At 39.7% G+C, this 17,724-nt stretch overlaps 1 protein-coding gene and 1 long non-coding RNA gene across 4 annotated transcripts; one reads left to right on the top strand and one right to left on the bottom strand.

Moving 5' to 3' along the window:
* Window positions 1-382: 382 nt before the first annotated feature.
* Window positions 383-17,509, bottom strand: PRELID3B (PRELI domain containing 3B). Of its 3 annotated transcripts, none has more exons than XM_048820080.2 (6): window positions 17,321-17,509; window positions 15,886-16,054; window positions 14,091-14,180; window positions 13,415-13,485; window positions 12,080-12,182; window positions 383-9,321 (listed from the first exon to the last, which is right to left on the bottom strand). In XM_048820080.2, the coding sequence occupies exons 1-6, from the start codon at window positions 17,350-17,352 to the stop codon at window positions 9,202-9,204; spliced, it is 585 nt and encodes a 194-aa protein (XP_048676037.1). In that variant the 5' UTR covers window positions 17,353-17,509; the 3' UTR covers window positions 383-9,201. The 3 variants fall into 3 exon arrangements, with proteins under 3 accessions (XP_048676037.1, XP_074974846.1, XP_074974847.1); XM_075118745.1 differs by having other exon boundaries at window positions 17,277-17,507; XM_075118746.1 differs by lacking the exon at window positions 17,321-17,509 and adding an exon at window positions 17,008-17,146.
* On the top strand, window positions 12,182-14,355 carry LOC125622232 (uncharacterized). Its single transcript, XR_007352686.2, has 3 exons — window positions 12,182-13,116; window positions 13,753-13,837; window positions 14,126-14,355. It is a non-coding gene; the product is annotated as an uncharacterized LOC125622232 (long non-coding RNA).
* Window positions 17,510-17,724: the final 215 nt, after the last annotated feature.

Below are 17,724 nucleotides of genomic sequence, written 5' to 3'. Positions count from 1 at the left end.
AAAGAAAACAGTAATTCTCTCAGCAATAAGTGTTGGTTTATTTTGGGGGGCCAATGTCATTCCAAATTGCCTTCACAACTAATTAAGAAACCTATTGAAAAGGTCTGGCAGCTTCTAATATGCTCTTTTATTTATTTTATATAGTGGTCCCATCTAATCCCTTGTCATTTTTTATTTTGGGTGTAATTCTTAATAAAATAAAGATGATCTTTAATTTGTGGGCACTCTGGCTGCCTTAATAAACTATATTGAAGAGATCAATTATGATAAAAAGATAATACACCCATTTTAATCCCAGAGTGAGAATAAAGCTTGGCAAATGGTCAGCAAAGCCACAGAACATAAGCAATATATAACTAAAAAGGGAACTGAAAACTTCAAATTCTAGTTCACAATGGTGCCTTTAATATACTTTGGGATAGATCACAAGGTGAGAATTCTACAGCTGCTCCTGGCCCCTCAAGATTGCATAGCAAGACAGTCAGCAGTTCCAATCTTACTGATACCAGTTGTCATGATGGGACACATGGCACAGATGTATTTTAAAAAAATCATTACAAACATATATTCACTCACAGTTGTGTTCAAACACAGTATATTGGGCCAGGACCAGTAAGGCATGCACTCATGATGCAAGGCTGCAATTTCTCAGGTGGTTAGGAACACAGCTTAACTTTGTCTGTATCATCATCTGACTGAGGTGCAGACACACGCATAATTGATTTAATGTCATCACTCCCACTAAGGTTGCTTCTTAGTGAAGAGAAGTGTCTACTAGACACCAACTGAAGTCAACAGGAGTTTGGTCGTAACATGTACAGACTGATGAACATAGGAATTTGGCACCAGATGAAAAATATTTCATTCTACAAAATAAAATTCACATATGCAACAATACAAGTCCTAAACAAGACTGAATTATCAAATAAACTTTACATTTATTTTTAATAAACCGGTGATTTTAGAGGTCATCCAATATAATTGTCATCTTAACAAGTGTACAAAATATATGGATCAGGATGGCAAAATACATGAAAATCTCTTGCCACACAGGTTTCAGTAATGGTTATGATGATCATATAAATATGCTCACTCTCCTTCTTCCCTTGCACACTTGATGAAACAACAAAAATTATGAACCACCTCTGAGAAATCCTTTCCCATCTAATGCATAAGGATCCGCCATTCTGTAACTGTCTCTCTTCAGATTCAAAAGTTTCACAGATGCACATTACAATAAAAAGCAAATCATTATAACTAAGCTAATCACAATACAATGAAAAGCCAATATTGACATGATTTCCAACACATTACAGATTTCAGTGTCCCTTCACTGCGTTTCTTCTGCATTTGTTTAGAGTGGCAGAGCTACTCTGCTTTTCCTGTGAAATGACACACATTGGAGGAACATGGAAGCATAATCATTACTGCACAGAACATACACTGAGCTTTAATAATACTTCATACCTTCTCTAGTTGTGGATTTGTCTCCTTTCTTCCCTAGTGTGAGCCATATTGGGCTTGGACTGTTCAAGCTCTGCTGTGCTTGCTGCAGATGACCCTAATCTGTTCAACAGCTACTGGAAATCATGTCATGCTGATTAAAATACAGGTAATCTTCTGATAAATCCCTAACTGCCTCGATGAAGCACTCATCATGGAGCACTAGTACATAATACTGTACTCTGAAATTATCTACAATTTTAATGTAAGGTTGCAGTTCTGTATTGTTTTCTATTACAGAGCTAGATTTTGGAGATGAGCTGGTGATATGGATGAACCCATTTGGTGTTTTTTAACGTTTGGACATTTGGATTCAACTCCGGGTTTAGAATGTAAGTAAAAATGACTGACAGTGAAATTCTAATTTTCAGTTGTCCTCTCCACAAATTAGACACAATTTGGCAGTCTTACCTGACTATTCTCTAGAGAGACATAGGTCTGGAATAATAGGGGCATTGTGGGGTCAGGATTCAGTCCACATTTACTAGTTACAAATAACTATTGCAAATGATATATTTAATGACTTTTTCTTGTTCTTTTAATTTAAAATATATTTAATGGTCTTATGCCCTGTCAGTTGTAACATAATACAGGGGTTTTTTGGTAAATGTCAAAGCGTTTTACAGAAGATAGTAAATAACACTGGGTACAATTTTCTAAAGCACCTAAGTGACTTAAAAGCCTTGTCAAAAGCAGCTAAGACACTCAGGTGTGGGATTCACAAAGGTACTTAGGCACCTAACTGCCCTTGAAATCACTAAATACCTTTGTGAATCCTGACCCACAATGCCCCTAGCAGACTAAGTGTTTGCTACACAGTGCATTAGTCCACTCTAGAGGGGTGTAAATTCTATGTGCACTAACTGGCCCATGTGGATCCCAATGGTGTGCATTAAAAATTCGCTAGTGCATATTAATGTAATACTGTTTGAAACCGGACTACATTAATATGCACAAGGGAACTTTTTAGTTCATGCCAGCAGGGTCCACCTGGGCCAGTTAGTGTGCAACATGCTAAAATTCACACACCTCTAGTGCAGACTAAGGCACCATGTAGACAAGCCCTAAGTTCCAGTGAAAGTCAATGAGACTTAGGCTTCTAAGCCACTTAGACACTTTTGAAAATTTTACCCATTTTACAGATGAGGAAATTGAGAAATAAAGTTGCTTGTCTAAAATCAGACAGTGGCAAAGTCAGAATTATAACCCAGGTCCCTTAACTCCCAATCCCACGTCCTATATATTAGACCATGCTGCTACTACTACTTGTAAGTAAGTTTAAAACTGTCTGCAAACATGGTTATGCCCAAGCATACTTGTAACACAGCTCTGAGTTAAGCAGAACAGTGCTTGTTTTCAAATATGGTGGTAATCAAGCTAGCCTCTTTTGGTGCTCCAGAATGTAAATGGCTTTAGGACCCGATACTCTTCAAGTTGCTGTAAACTGGGCTCTTCACCTCAAGCCATGCTACTGCTTCTATATTTTGCTCTCTCTTAGTGGTTTGGGACATTTCCTGCTTCAAAAGCAGCAAAGGGTTTTAAAAATTCTAAATCAGAAGCAGGTTACTTATTCATCTTAATTTCAATGCAGTGAATATAAAAACATCAATCCCAGAGTCCAGACACCTTTGACAAGTGATTATAAATGCAATCCAATGAAGACACAAACAGCAGCAACAAGCTCATAAACTTGCTACACAGAAAAGAAGCCACTGCACAAAGCTAAAATTTCCCCACCTCACTTCCCACAAAACTCTAGTCTAGCCCCAAATAAAATTCACATCCCAGCTGAACATTTTATTGTGCAACTGCCCTATGACTCAACACTACTTCTGTTAGATTCCTAAATGTTGTTTGGTTAGTTTAAAAGAATAATTTCAGCTCAAACCACAGCACCAGGAGAAGCAGCAAACATGCACCAGCTCGGCTTGAAGCAAACCTTCCAGCTGATAGGAAAGCAACAAAAGGCTATAATGTAAAGATTGTACTTCATATTTAATTTAAAAATAAAGACAAAAAAAGACAAAAAATCCCGAGGCTGCCAGCTAATCAGATGTCTCCCCTTTTCAATGGAATTATACAAATATTATTAACTGTATATGTAGCCCCATATGTTTACATGTTACTTTACAAACATAGGCCCTGATCCTGTAAGCCTCTCCATGGAAGCAGACGTCTACACCTTCATAGAACCCAAATTGACAGAGACTTGCCCCAGTGGAGCTGCTTGCAGGATCAGGGCTGTAAAACAAAACAAGTTTCTTGCTCTGTCTTTGAAATCCACAAAGTTCTAGGAATTTCTTTAAAGTTCACACTGGGCTCAATCCTGCTCCAATTTACTTCAGTGAGAACAAGATTTGGCCCATTGTTTGCAGGAAAATTATTTACTATACTCATATGATTGAGTTTATAATCTTTAGTTGGTAGCATAATAATGAAGAACTCTGATGGGCTACTAAGTGTTCCCAAGCCAGCCTTTTCTCTGTGCAGCATCACATATTGGTATATTGCATCTACCAGAGAGAGTATCACAAATTTACTGTCAGTTAGAAGCATTAGGTTTTATGTGAAAGAGTACATCTACACTGCAATAAAAGATCCATGGCACCAAGTTGCAGAGCCCAGACAACAGACTCAGGCTCATGGGGCTAAAAATAGCAGTGTAGTTATTCAGGCTCAGCCTGGACCTGGGGCTTTGAAACCCCACAACAGGAGGTGGTCTCAGAATCCAGACCAAGCCTGAATGTCTACATTGTTATTTTTAGGCCTGCAGGTAGAGCTCAAGTCAGCCTGGGCTCGGAGACTTGTTGCCGTGGGCTTTTATTACAGTGTAGACAAGGAATTGGCAATCTTTGGCACGCAACCCGTCAGGGAAATCTGCTGGCGAGCCGGGACGGTTTGTTTACCTGCAGCATCTGCAGGTTCGGCCAATCACAGCTCCCACCGGCCATGGTTTGCCATTCCAGGCCAATGGGGGTTGCGGGAAACGGCGGCCAGCATATCCCTCAGTAGGACCTGAGATTAAACTGGACAATGTATCATATTCCCAAATTTACTTTAAAATGTAAATTTCAAATAAGATTAACTATGTCAGCACTAGTGGGCTTCACTCACATTAAAAAATCCACTAGAATTCTATTGGGTCTCTCTAAATAGGAATCCTCAGTACAGTCCACAGTGGTTCTCAAACTTTTTTACTGGTCACCCTTCACATTGCAAGCCTCTGAGTGTGACCCCCACCCCCCCTTTTAAATTAAAAACATGTTTTTATATATTTAACACGATTATAAATGTTGGAGGCAAAGCGGGGTTTGGAGTGGAGGCTGACAGCTTGTGACCCCCCCATGTAATAGCCTTGTGACCCCGATGGGTCCCGACCCCCAGTTTGAGAACCCCTGTGCTGGAGGGTATGCTATGGAAACAGAAAAGGAAAAATCTGACAGTCCTGCATCCAAAATAACTGAGAAGACAAGTAGAAAGTGGCAATAAGAGTATGTTAGGCTCGGTTATGTACTTGCAAAGTGAACAGTGAGCACACAACACTGAGGAACATTACCAACAAGCAGAATGGGCTCTGGCTTATCTTAATTCCTTTCTGGCTGCTTTTCTGAGGGCCGGTCTATAAAACTCACACAGCCGGTGTACAATTGTCTGGCAGGCTTTGAGTGACTCAGTGTATTTTTGCTTGTTGTATATACACAATATTGTTATTGAACTATTATTCCCTTGTAACAGTGTAGGCTTGTAGCGCAGATAGGCCCCAAATCACTTTTCTCCTACTGAAAACTATCCATCTAGGATGATAAATTTGACCACCACATCCCTAGGATTTGGCAACTCCTACATTAAAAAATTTACTCTGAGTCCATAATGCAGCAACTTTTAAGCAGAACTCCTACTGAAATCAATAATGGTGATCTACTTAAAAACAGATAGCACAATATGGCTCTTTATAAAGGGTACCTGATTTCCTGGTTCAAATTAGGAATTTTAAACTCTGGACCAGATCCTCCTCACTATGCTCACAGCAAACCCTCGTCAGCCTAGTGGCTTTAAGTCACTTTTGTGCCAGTCGCAGTATCCAGCATACACCAGCTTCAGGGTTGCTGTAAATTAAGACAGCTGCTGACATCCCCCAGAGGCTATTCAAATAGCTGTGGGTTAGCTAGATACAGGGTACCCTGGCTGCTCTCTACATTGGGGGCTGGATGGAAGTGGTACAGGAGCCACTCTGCACCAACCAGTGCTTCTCCTAAGCAAAGGAAATCATCCATTAGCTGGGTAAACTATTTAGGACTGCTTTGCACAGTTGGCGCGGCACAAAAACAGCTTTATCACAGGAGAGAAATGGGCCCATTAGATCCAAAACAAACCACCGAAAACGGTGAAAAGTCTACCAACATCCTTCCTTGCACCCTCTCCCATGAACGGCCTCACCACATGAATGAGCCAATCTTTCAAAGCAGTTAAAAATGGTTTCACTTAAACCTATTTCTAAGTCTTGCCAGCCTACTAGTTAAAACATTTTTTAAAAACATGTTCCTAGATTGGTAAGAACTAAGAAACTGAGTTCCAACCAGCTTTCTATAACCCAAGGGTTTAATGCCACAGTGATAGCGAGAAAGCAGGTATAAAAAAGAACCAGGTTACTATGGTAACTGTTATGCATAATGTTGCCTCTCCATAGTCACACATGCAGGATGTTTTACCCCCAGTGCCATGGAGCTTTGCAGAATTTCTGGAAAGTAGTTCTTGTTGGAGGTCACAAGCTCAGAGCAGAAAGGGCTGCACTGCCCCTATGGCCTCAGTTCCCTCTGTTAACCCCAAGAAATGTGAGCAGATATTGCAAAGGAACATGCACTGACTCAAACGGACTTGGAACTGGGCTGCAGGTTAATGTGTGGTGGTCTTACAGAAAAGCATAGTAGGCAATACAGAAAGGTTATAGGAACTCTTTATGTTTAACTTATTAGTGGCTCTGCAAATTTGGGGATATGTTATTTAATAAGTAAATTAGAAAGAGTGTGTCTTCCCCTGCATTCAGTGCTCCCACTCCACTATAGAACAGTGAAGAAAAGAATCAACAGCCTTCAAACTGACTGCCCTACTCACTAGTCAAAACTCAGCCACAACTTTATTTAAAATAATATATTCACACACAAAAGAACTACCCTGCTCAGAAAGAGCACAAAAGCCTGAATAAATATGAAAAATCAAAATCCTTCAAATGCCTACTAAATATTGCCAGTTCAAGTCAGTTGGTCCACAGTGCAGCAAAATGAGGAAAATTCATGCCGGGTTTAAAATGCACAGAACTAAGCTAGGTTTTACAAGTTAAATTAGTGATTAGAAACTTTTTAGAGCACTGCAACTTTTATCACAAGATACAGTATTGACTACAGAAATTTTTATCAAGTAGCAAAATTTACTAATCTTTAGCTGAAATATAATTTCAGTTTTATGAACAATCTCCATGTGTAAAAAAAAGCCACAAACCCTAATGGATCTGAGTTGCTTTTACAAGTGTACTCACAAAGTCTCAAATTAAAACTTCATAGGTTTTAAGTAGAAAAAATATTAAATTTTTAAATAGGTAAATTTTCTTTTGTTGCATTATATACACACATACACAGTCTTTCCTCTATATAAAATCTTATTGAAGTTTGTGTTCCCACTATATTGATCACTGTTAAACTAAGAAAAGATCTAGTTTTGTTAAACACACAATATTCAATATGCAACTTCAATATCACAGAAAAATGGCATATAACAGAAAATACTAAACAGGTGACATCTTATATTCTGAAAATGAAACAAAACATATGATTAAGTCTGAAATGCCAAATGGACCCCTTATGGCACAAGAAGTCAGGATTTCCGACCAGTAAATCATCAGTGCAGTTTCTTTAATGCTACATTTTGCACTTTCCCCCCACATTGAAAGGTGCCGTAGGGCTTGTCTATACTGCCATTTTACAGCGCTACAACTTTTCTCGCTTGGGATGTGAAAAAACCACACCCCTGAGCACTGCAACTTTCAGCACTGTACAGTGCCAGTACAGGCAGTGTGGGGTGTGAAAACACACCCCATGAGCGCTGCAACTTTCAGCACTGTAACGTGACAGTACAGGCAGTGTGGGGTGTGAAAACACCCCCCCCGAGCGCTGCAACTTTCACCACTGTAACGTGACAGTATAGGCAGTACACCAGCACTGTAGCTACACCCATGGAGGTGGTTTTTTTAGAGCGCTGGGAGAGCTCTCCAAATTATGTGCTGCAGCTACACAAGCCATGTAGACAAATCAGTGTAGACAAGCCCTTATTTTATGAGAAGTCCTCAGATAATTCCAATGGAATTATCTGCAGAGTAATATGGTATTTGACTTCAGTACAGTTGGCAAAAATCTGACCCTTTGTGATAAGCTGTGGGAATTTAAGAATGACAAAGCACCAAGAATCTGTGGCCAGTACCAAGAAACAAGATTACCAAACCCTCCTCTAAATTCTGATTCCTGTCTTTCATTTAAAAGCCTTGTTTGTAAGCAGACAATTATTTCAATAAGATATAAAGGAGGCACACAGAGTATTACATAGAAAATTAAATGCAAAATACTGTGTTTAAATTAAAGGACACCCAAATAGTCTGATACCACGCTTAATGAGTATTTTTGAAGCATGATTAGGCAACATTTTAAACATGTTTAGCAATGTAACAACTCTTGTAAACGTACGAGGAAGTAACTCAGTCTCACTTCTATAAAGTTCCTCGAATAACGTCAAGACAGTTTTTCTTCTGATTTCAAAATATGTTTCTACTTTTCTATGAAGCTTTAATGGTCCACAAAATTACATGTTAAAATGCACATGTGGTTATAGTACCCTTCTCAATAGAGGTTGTTTTCCTTTTTATTGTGATGGTGAAAAAAAGGAGTAAGCATCTAGGACTAAGTTCTTCCCTCAGTTATTGGCATGTAACATGCAACTTCATCTTTAAGAACAGAACTTGGGCCTCAGCAGGTAAGTACACTATTCAAAACTATGCAGTGACTTTTATTGTGAGTTTTAAGATGCTGTTTGATGGATATAGTTAACTTTAAAAGTACCGTTTTAGCTCAGCTATCCAATAACGCTTTAACAGCAGTTTATCAAAACAAGTATTTTTTATACAAACATTCATTTATACTTCAGACTTCAAGTAATACCTTCCATCTAAATCAAGTTATATCATTCAACTGCCCAAGACAAACATAACACCAACTTTGCCAGCCCAAGCTATTTTGCTTAATTTTGGGCTTGGTCCCAAAAGAGGTAGAGGCCGTGAATCAAACCACTGAATTCCACCCAAGTAGGATTCACTAACATGTCAATCTCCTGCAACGTCTGCAATCTTACCTAGGATAAAAAACTATTTTATATAAGTGTTCAGCTAAATACAGGAACAAGCTCTGAATGTTAGATTATTTCATTTGAAACGATGTTCAGTCCAATGGAACTAACATGTTAGTGAAGCCCCACCACATAACGTTCAGTCACAAGAATTTGTAACTTCTCTCCAAGTTTTAATTTAAAACCTACCTAATATACAAATATACTTTTAAATAACAAATATAAGAATAAATATATTTCAACTTGGAGAGAAGTTTTAGTATGCTTATTTTAGACACTTAGAGCTATTAATTGATATAGCTGTATTCACTATTATTTCTCTACAAATGCTGCTGCTGCCATAGAAGTCCTCATGCTTCCTCTTGCTGAAGCTGTGAACTCCTCAATTTCAGCATTCAATTTACTGATTACCCATTCCAATGCTTCACGGCCCTGCAATTAAAAAAACAACAACACTTATTCTCATATTTATGAAGAAAAGAAAGGTTTGTAAGTAAATAGCCAAGGTATCATATTTTCTTGAAGACTAGCTAGAACAAAACAGTTGAAACGGGGGAGCCAAAAGTGAGTACAGATATACCTCCACTATTCATGCAAACTGGAAGATCTTTCCCCCAAGCCCCAGACTTCCCTTTAAAACCTTTATAGGGCTAACCTATGAAAGACCATAGCTAATTGATGGTATTTGAGCCCAGGTGGTGGTCAACATTTTTCAATTTATACTCTGGACTGAAATCTAAAATTAATTTTCGCTATTATTCTCTTTGACAGGCAGAAAACATTTATAAATGTAATTAGGTTTTGACAAAATGTATACAAGGTTGACAATGTGACTTTTTGTTTAACACACACACCCAATTTTACAATACACAAGCTACAGCTTCACACCCCCTTGGAATCCTTTTGGACACCTAACTGTTGCTGGAATCTCAAACAGCTGACACTAATTATAGCCAAAACTGGTTAAAAGAATGCACCCCATCTTATTAAAAAAACCATTTGGTCAGGTAAGCCAGGTCTTTGGAATCTCCAGGTAAGAATAACTGCATTGTATGATATTCCTAGTCACAAGTACCCCCAACAATATTGAAGTTGACTGAAGTTCCACAGGTAAGATTGAGTTGAGTTTTACATGAAAGAGGGACTGAATCACTTCATTAAGTATGAAGATAAAGTACAGTATTTTCTTTCAGCACAGAATACATTTTCTGAAAATTTACAAGCAAATCAGTTAGATTATGAGTTTAAATTAAAAAACTCAGTCCTGTAGTGGACCTGAAGGGAAAAAAAAGTCAAATGTCTTTAAATCAATTGAATCCGAGATTTACAAACACTTATGTGCTAATCATAATTGTATGGTTATTGCAAAGTGCAAATACAGGGGAGAGTTCAAGTTGCCTGGATGTCTTACCTGTGCATTTCCATATGTTAATATACATGGATTTCTCACTACACTGGCTCTTAACAGAATAATGTGTTGAGTTCAAAAGCTGCAATCCTAAATTTAGGCCTTCCATGATACTGGCCCTGGTTTTTGTTTTTTTAAAAGAGAAATTCTCTGTACAATGACAGTCCTTAGAAACTATGATACTGTCAACATCAAGGATTAAGCTACTAAGAAAGAGGAAACAGCACATTCTTAAGAACAGGACCAAGGCTTCAGAGTTTACCACCACAGGAGATTAAAATTATCACAAATATCACAGCCTTCAGAATTAAGTGAAGACTCACTTCAGTTTCTCTCTCTCCTACAGCTGCAATAAAAACCACAAGGAAAAAGGTATAGAAAAAAGGAAGAGAAAAATCAGAAAATGAATAATACAACAGTGAGAAAAGAGTGAGGTGAAACATTCAAATAAAAACAAACAGTTTAAAAAAAAATTCACATGACTGACAGATGGGAAGGCAAGGAGGAAAATTAGGTCTCTAGCTGTTCATAGATTTGATTTCAAATTCTTTCAGAGACACTCATAACTAAAATGATGGGCACTATTCTAAAAAACAGAAGAGAGATATATTAGAAGGGCCACAGATAAAATTGCTATAAATGGCAATAAAATTATCTAGTTTTGTCTTCTTGATCTCTGACACCAGCAAATATCACGGATTATATTCTATGGCTGAAATTTATCCCCATGCAGGAGGCCCACACAACGCCTTACATGTCTCTTATTCCCCATTTTAAAAGATCTAAACTATACCTAAGTTGTCACATAAAACAATGTGCAGAACATCTTTGCACGAGGTGAATACTATGTGAAGTAGTATTTTCTTTAATTAGGTTTATATTTACTGCCTGTGCATTTTGTCTGTCTCCATGTTTTGTATTCTATGACAATATCAAAAGGTAGGGGTGGCGAAGACCATGCATATAACTAATAAATTAAACTTAAGCAAACCAAAGTTGATTAATTTAGTTCTTATAAAACTGAAGATGTAAATTAAACAAGACCTCAACACACACAGTTTCAACAAATAAAGCGAACAACTAAAGTATCAAGGAAATAAGCAGTTTTTCATTTTTTTGAAGATTTTCTTTAGTTTAACAGTGCTTAAATTGTGATCTGCAAAGTTGCTTCTGTCAAGCCTATGCTTCCCAACCGCTGTAGCGCAATCCACGACCTGTTTGGATTTCCATAGGCTAAGCTGATCAGTTGCACTAAAAAGAAGCAACTTTTTGCATCTGCTTCACATCTGCCCAATGCAGAATTTTGGATGGCACTTGAACTGGAGGAATAGTAAACATATAAAACAGAACCAAAGTTCAAAGTGACCTGGAGATGCTAGCCCAGACAGCATGGGGATATTTGGTACTAATAAATACACAGTCAACAAGAGGAAAACCCAAAAGGTTCAGAGAGATGTGATCAAGCAGCCACACCTATCCTGCTAAAATGTGCTTATTTTCATCTTGTCATCTTAAATGTTAGGACAATATTAACAAAGTGCTACTGTTATGCTAGGGAAGGTGCAGAATCAGGATTGGGAGGTTGAGCATGGAGATGCCTATGACAGGATCTGTATTTTAAGAAGTGATTCACACTATGATCCCTTTTGAGAAGCCCTGCCATATCTTTTTCAAAAGTAAACTAAATGTAATATGAACTTAAAAAAACTTAGCATTTTTTTTTTTTGAACTCCACAAATCAGGAAGCCACATAAAGAACATATATGTAGGAGTCATACTTACTTTATTAGCATTGGAAGAGATAGTGTTTTCCATTAATCCCTCGAGATAACTGCTGACACTGACACCTTTTACAGAGATTATTGCCTCTTGAGTCAAAATGGTTCTGAGTCAAAAAAACAAGTTCACTTTATTTTTTCACATTATAAAAACAAGTAGAGTGTTATTTATAAAAATATAAAATGCCCCTCCCTCCAAATGCCCTGCTTCCACAGATCCACCAGGCAAAACTGTTTCTCTCTCTTGCTTCTGGAATTCTGGAACAGAAAATCATGCACACACTCCCTCAATGGCTAATTGTTTTGAAATGGGCTAGGCTGCTGTGAGGCTGGGCGTGCATGATTCCCTGTTCCAACATTCCAAAATAAGATACAGTAATCCCCACCCACCCACAAATGTCCTTTACTTATTCTTGAATCCTTTAATTCTCCATAGTAAAGGGTAAAAGGGAGGGTCAACATAGACCTGCAGAGGGAATACATTCAAAGCACAAAAGTCACCTCTTTTTCTCCCTTATGACATTGCCAGGACATATTCCCACTGAGAGAGATGAACTAGCAGCAAAAAATCCTCCAGGAGGTGGCTGTGGAATATTACTAGCTACAAAATAAACACAGCTCTCCCAAAAGGAGCAGCTAATCTGATCCACAATTACTTTAGTTATTCTAAAAGAAATCCAGATGCAGACAGAGGTGTATAGTCTGTGTGCACTCAGGTTGATGGAAAGAGAAGAAAAAAAGAGTAGAGACTCATGAAATTTCTTTTATTTTAATTTTATTTTTTAACAATTTTTCATTTTATTTTCCTGCAACGTGTGTTTAATTTTATCCATTCTATCAATGGGGGGGGAGGGCTGATGGGTCTTGCCGAGAGAGGTCACAGAGCAAGCCTGCCCCACACTTACCTGGCAGTGGCATCATGATGACAGAACGACAGCCAGGCCAAACCTGAAATGGCACTGAGAAACCATGCACCAGGTCGCAACACCCAAGAGCAAGGAGCTGGGCCCAACCCCGTGGGACAGAAGCCATAGCTGCAGGGTGAGTTTTTTGCTTTATATGTTGCTTTTCATTTTATTTCATATTTGTAAAAAACACAGGACTCTGGAAATGAGACTGTTTGGAGACCAGGGATTTTTATACCCTTCATTTTAAAATGCTGAAACAGAGGGGCATATGCTCACTCCCTGAACAGCTGCTTTGAAATGGATTCCACTGTCATATGGAAGGGCATGCCATCTCACAGTGGGGATTTGCAGAAGCAATGCCATTAAGGATAATGTAAATTTATTTTACTCTTCTAAAGTGCAATCTTGAAGACAAATATTCATGTGCTTACTTTTCTGGCTCTTGAGGATGTGGTTTATAGATAAGCCTCTCATCTACTGACACCAGATTTGTAAATGAAATCTATGGAATAGAATGAGTTAGATTATTATCATCACTTAAATAAAAAAAATTTTCATTAAGAAGATGCAATAAACACAACTAGAACAATCTAAGACCTTAACACTCAAATATCTGATTTTAAACACCGTCCTTCAATGTGGTATTCTAATTTATTATTCTAAAATTACAGCTGAATACTATTTCATGAAACTGGTATAAACATACACAAAAGAAATCAATCCTGAAGTTCAAGCTTGCTAAACTACTTTTTCTTCTTACATCCTTCAGCATAGACTGTCAAGACCACAAAAGGATTTCAGCAATGACCATGTACAAATGATATACAGTAACAAGCAAAGTACTACACATTAAGGTAGCAGCAATACTACAAAAGAATTTTTGAAACAAAGTGGGATGTTTTGTATTCGCTAATCATTTCTAGTGCAGGTGTTTCATAACAAAGCTGGCAAAAAAGTTCCTTTACTACAATGGGCTATGGGAGGTTGAGAATATGAGGTATGCTATTTTCACGATAAAATTTTCTTTTTCAAACTGTTTATAAAATTTAAACATGTTAGTCAACTAATGACTTTAGCATTATTGATAAAAGAAATTACAATACTTACGTTACTTGACTTAAGTTCCATTGTTTTTTTCACAGGGTCAACTACAGAGTGTTCCTGAACATATGTTTTTGTTCTGCAAGCACCGATGAGCTACAAGAAAGACACCCAAGATTATACATGCAAACACACTGCAATAACTATTCTGAAAAGTTTAAAGATTTGTATTTACTTTTTTCCTTTCATTTCAACATACTATGGAATATCAAAGTAAACATTACCATACTGAATAAAGAGTAAGAAATGCGACTAGCCTTAAAATGACAAAGTTGGTATTTATTTTCTGCTTAAAATATTAGGTATAATTTAATTCAATTTCTTTAAAAGGACACCATCGGTCTGAAATCTAACTATTTAATAAAAAAGCTAGAAGTCCCACTTCAAAAGTCCCACTGTTCTTCCCTCTGACAGTTTTAAAACCACATGCTCCTATTAAAAAAAATTCTTGCCCATTATGCTGCAAAAAAGCTGCAGAATGATTGTATAGGGGAAAAGGTGAATTTGTCCATAGTCAGTTGTCAAATGTGCAGGGAACAATAAAATAATTTTTCTATAATTCTTTTCTGTTATAGCAACTGTGTTACCTAACAACTGCAGGTAAAGCAATTTATACTGAAATGTGATTTAAGTTAACATCCTTTTAAACTTTGGAAAATTTATACATAAAGTATGCAATAGTCTAAACTATATTATCTACTACTTACAAAACAGAATTCTGTTCATCATTTAAAAGTAACATCACAAAAAATTAGAAGAATGCTATTCTCTCAACTAAATGAGAAATAAGTGGCATGGTTTCCCAAGTCCAACCTTATTCTTCCAGAACATAAAATAGGAGCACTTGCTATTATAAGGAAATAATACTATTCCCTTACTCCCAACCTTCATCTGTCTTGTCTAGTCAGACTGAATTCGGGGCAGGAACAGTTTCTGACAATGTGTATATAAAGTGCCTTACAACAATGGGATCTAATCTTGATTTATGGGGTATTTAAAACTGATAATAAATAAGGAAGCATGTGGTTCTTCCACCAAGCTAATAAAGGAATTCTCATCATGAGGAAAGCCATGTTAATATATTGGGAATGATTTATGTACCTTTCAGGACCAAAGCATACTACAAAACTGATTCTTCAAGGATCAAACCATAATACAAGAATGTCAGTGTACCTGACAAACCAATACAAATTTACCATTTTTAGGAACAGGACACTTTAAGAGAACAGCTGTTAACCAGATTACTGTTCTGCTTTTCAAGTAACCAAGCAATAAGATACTACAGAGTTGTTATTGCAAGAAAAAAGAAAAGGAGTACTTATGGCACCTTAGAGACTAACCAATTTATTTGAGCATAAGCTTTCGTGAGCTACAGCTCACTCGAAAGCTTATACTCAAATAAATTGGTTAGTCTCTAAGGTGCCACAAGTACTCCTTTTCTTTTTGTGAATACAGACTAACACGGCTGCTACTCTGAAACCTGTCATATTGCAAGAAAATACATGAAAGGTCATATTACCCCCATCTGCCTGCACAAAGCAAGAACTAGACACTAAAGCAGCTTCTGTGCTTGAGGGTAGGTAAAGTTACCGCTCCCTCCCATGCCACAAGGACGCAAATAATTGTAAAGGAGACAGGGACATGGGATGGCACTAAGGAATGGTGCAGTACACATGATTCCCCAGGCCCTGTGTTGTCCCAAGAAGAGCTGGATTGTAAATTATATATTGTTTTGATTGTTTATAAAAATGAAACAACTCATATGTAATTTCTCTCTAAAATCTTGTAATAATGTACTTACTGATTTTACAATAGAAGGCATCCCCCATTCTGTACTGAGCAGTCTATGGCTATGCAACTTTCCACTGGGATCTATGTGTCTGTCTAGTACGTCAACTCCAATCACACTAGGGTTCATGGGATTTGGGTATTTCTGCATAGCAGCTGTTGTAACTGTTTCCCAGGGGTGACTGACAAAATAAATCAAAATTAACACATTTATAAATTGCACACATTAGTTTGTCATACTTTCTATTACATAATGAAAAAGATGCAGTTTACATTTTGCTTTAAAAATACAGGTACAAAACATATTCAGTTGAAACAATATATAAACAAACCAAACAATTATTTGTGAAATACCAGAGTACTGTAGATTTTTTAAATTATTGGCTTTACTGTAACACAGCAGTTATCAAACTGTGGGTCGTGACCCCATTTTAATGGGGTTGCCAGGGCTGGCTTAGACTTGGTAGGGCTCAGGGAAGCCCGAGCCCCACAACCCTGGGCAGCGGAGCTCAGGTTACAGTCCCCCTGGCTGGGGCTGAAGTCCTTGTGCATAGGTTTTGACCCGTTCCTTGCCCGGGGTGGTGAAGCTCAGGCTTTGCCCCCCACCCGGGGCAGTGGGACTGGGGCGGCCTCAGGCTTCAGTCCTGCTCCTGGGTTCACGCAGTAATTTTTGTGGACAGAAGGAGGTCGCAGGGCAATGAAGTTGGAGAACCCCTGCCTCACTTGAATTAACTACTATGTAAGACCATGATAATTCCACTGCTGTCCCAAACTACAGAGAAAGTTTCAAGGAGTTTAGCCTAAATAATTTATGTATTGAGACTTTATTAACTCCAAGGGGCGGTGGGGGGGAGATACTCTACAGAGTTTGCCAGACCCAGCTCTCCTGCACCTAAACACTTCCTGAGGCAGACCCAGCGGGCCGGGTGATCTCTTTCATTGGACTGACGGCTGCTGGCGGAAGGGTCGAGCTTTCGAGCTCTCCCGTAGCTCCGCGGAGCTCGAGGCTCGCCCCTTCTCCCGAGAGACGATTGGCCAATAGGCGAGATCCCCTCGCCCGCCTCCGACGCCCCGCCACCGCGCCTCGTTCATCGGGGTCTGGCGCTCCAGCCCGCACCCACGCATAGGTACGGACCCCTTGGCAAGAACCGTCTCCCCCCTGGGCCCCGGCCCTCGCTCCCGGGCACACGCAGATTCCCGCGCCACAGGCTGCGAGCGCGTCCCGGGGCCCAGGGTCTCCGGGCCGCGGCGCCTAGGGAGCCCCTGGGCAGAGGCTTTGACGCCACAGTGCGGGCCGCTGGGCCCAAGGCAGGCCCTCCCGACGCCCGCGGCTCGCGCTCCACACCGCCCCGGCAGGCGAACAAGCCTCTCCACGCGGGCCCAGGCCCGAACGCGGTCGCTCACCCCCCGCGGCCGTTGCGCGCGCGTGGCCTAGCCCCGCCCCTTACTCGAAGACATGCTCAGAGGTCCAGATCTTCATGGTGCCGGCGGTAACCGGCCCGGGCCGGGCGGGCGGTGCTGCGGCCGCGCGTCTCCCACGCACGCGGCGCCCCTGCCGTCCCTGCGAATGGAACGGAAGCCGGAGCCGGCAGCGGCCCCTGCGCCTGCGCCGTGAGGGGAGGAGCTTTAGGCCCTAGTGAGGGAGGGGGAGAGGCTCCCGTCTCCAATCTTACGCTCTTGCGTCAGGGTGACATCAGAAGGGAAGCGCCACTCGTCGGGAGGCCACGTGCTGGGCTGGCTCCCCCTCCCCAGACAGACGCGCGCGCCGGCGGCTGTCTCGTGACATAATTGCGCTGAGGACGCATGCGTACCCAATAGGCCGGCTAGCCTTGCGCGACACTTCCAGCCCCTC

This window comes from Caretta caretta, chromosome 13, assembly GCF_965140235.1.
Source record: "Caretta caretta isolate rCarCar2 chromosome 13, rCarCar1.hap1, whole genome shotgun sequence".
Lineage (NCBI taxonomy): Eukaryota > Metazoa > Chordata > Testudines > Cheloniidae > Caretta > Caretta caretta.
The sequence above is the reverse complement of the archived record's forward strand: the minus strand, read 5'-3'. Positions and strand labels throughout refer to the sequence as shown.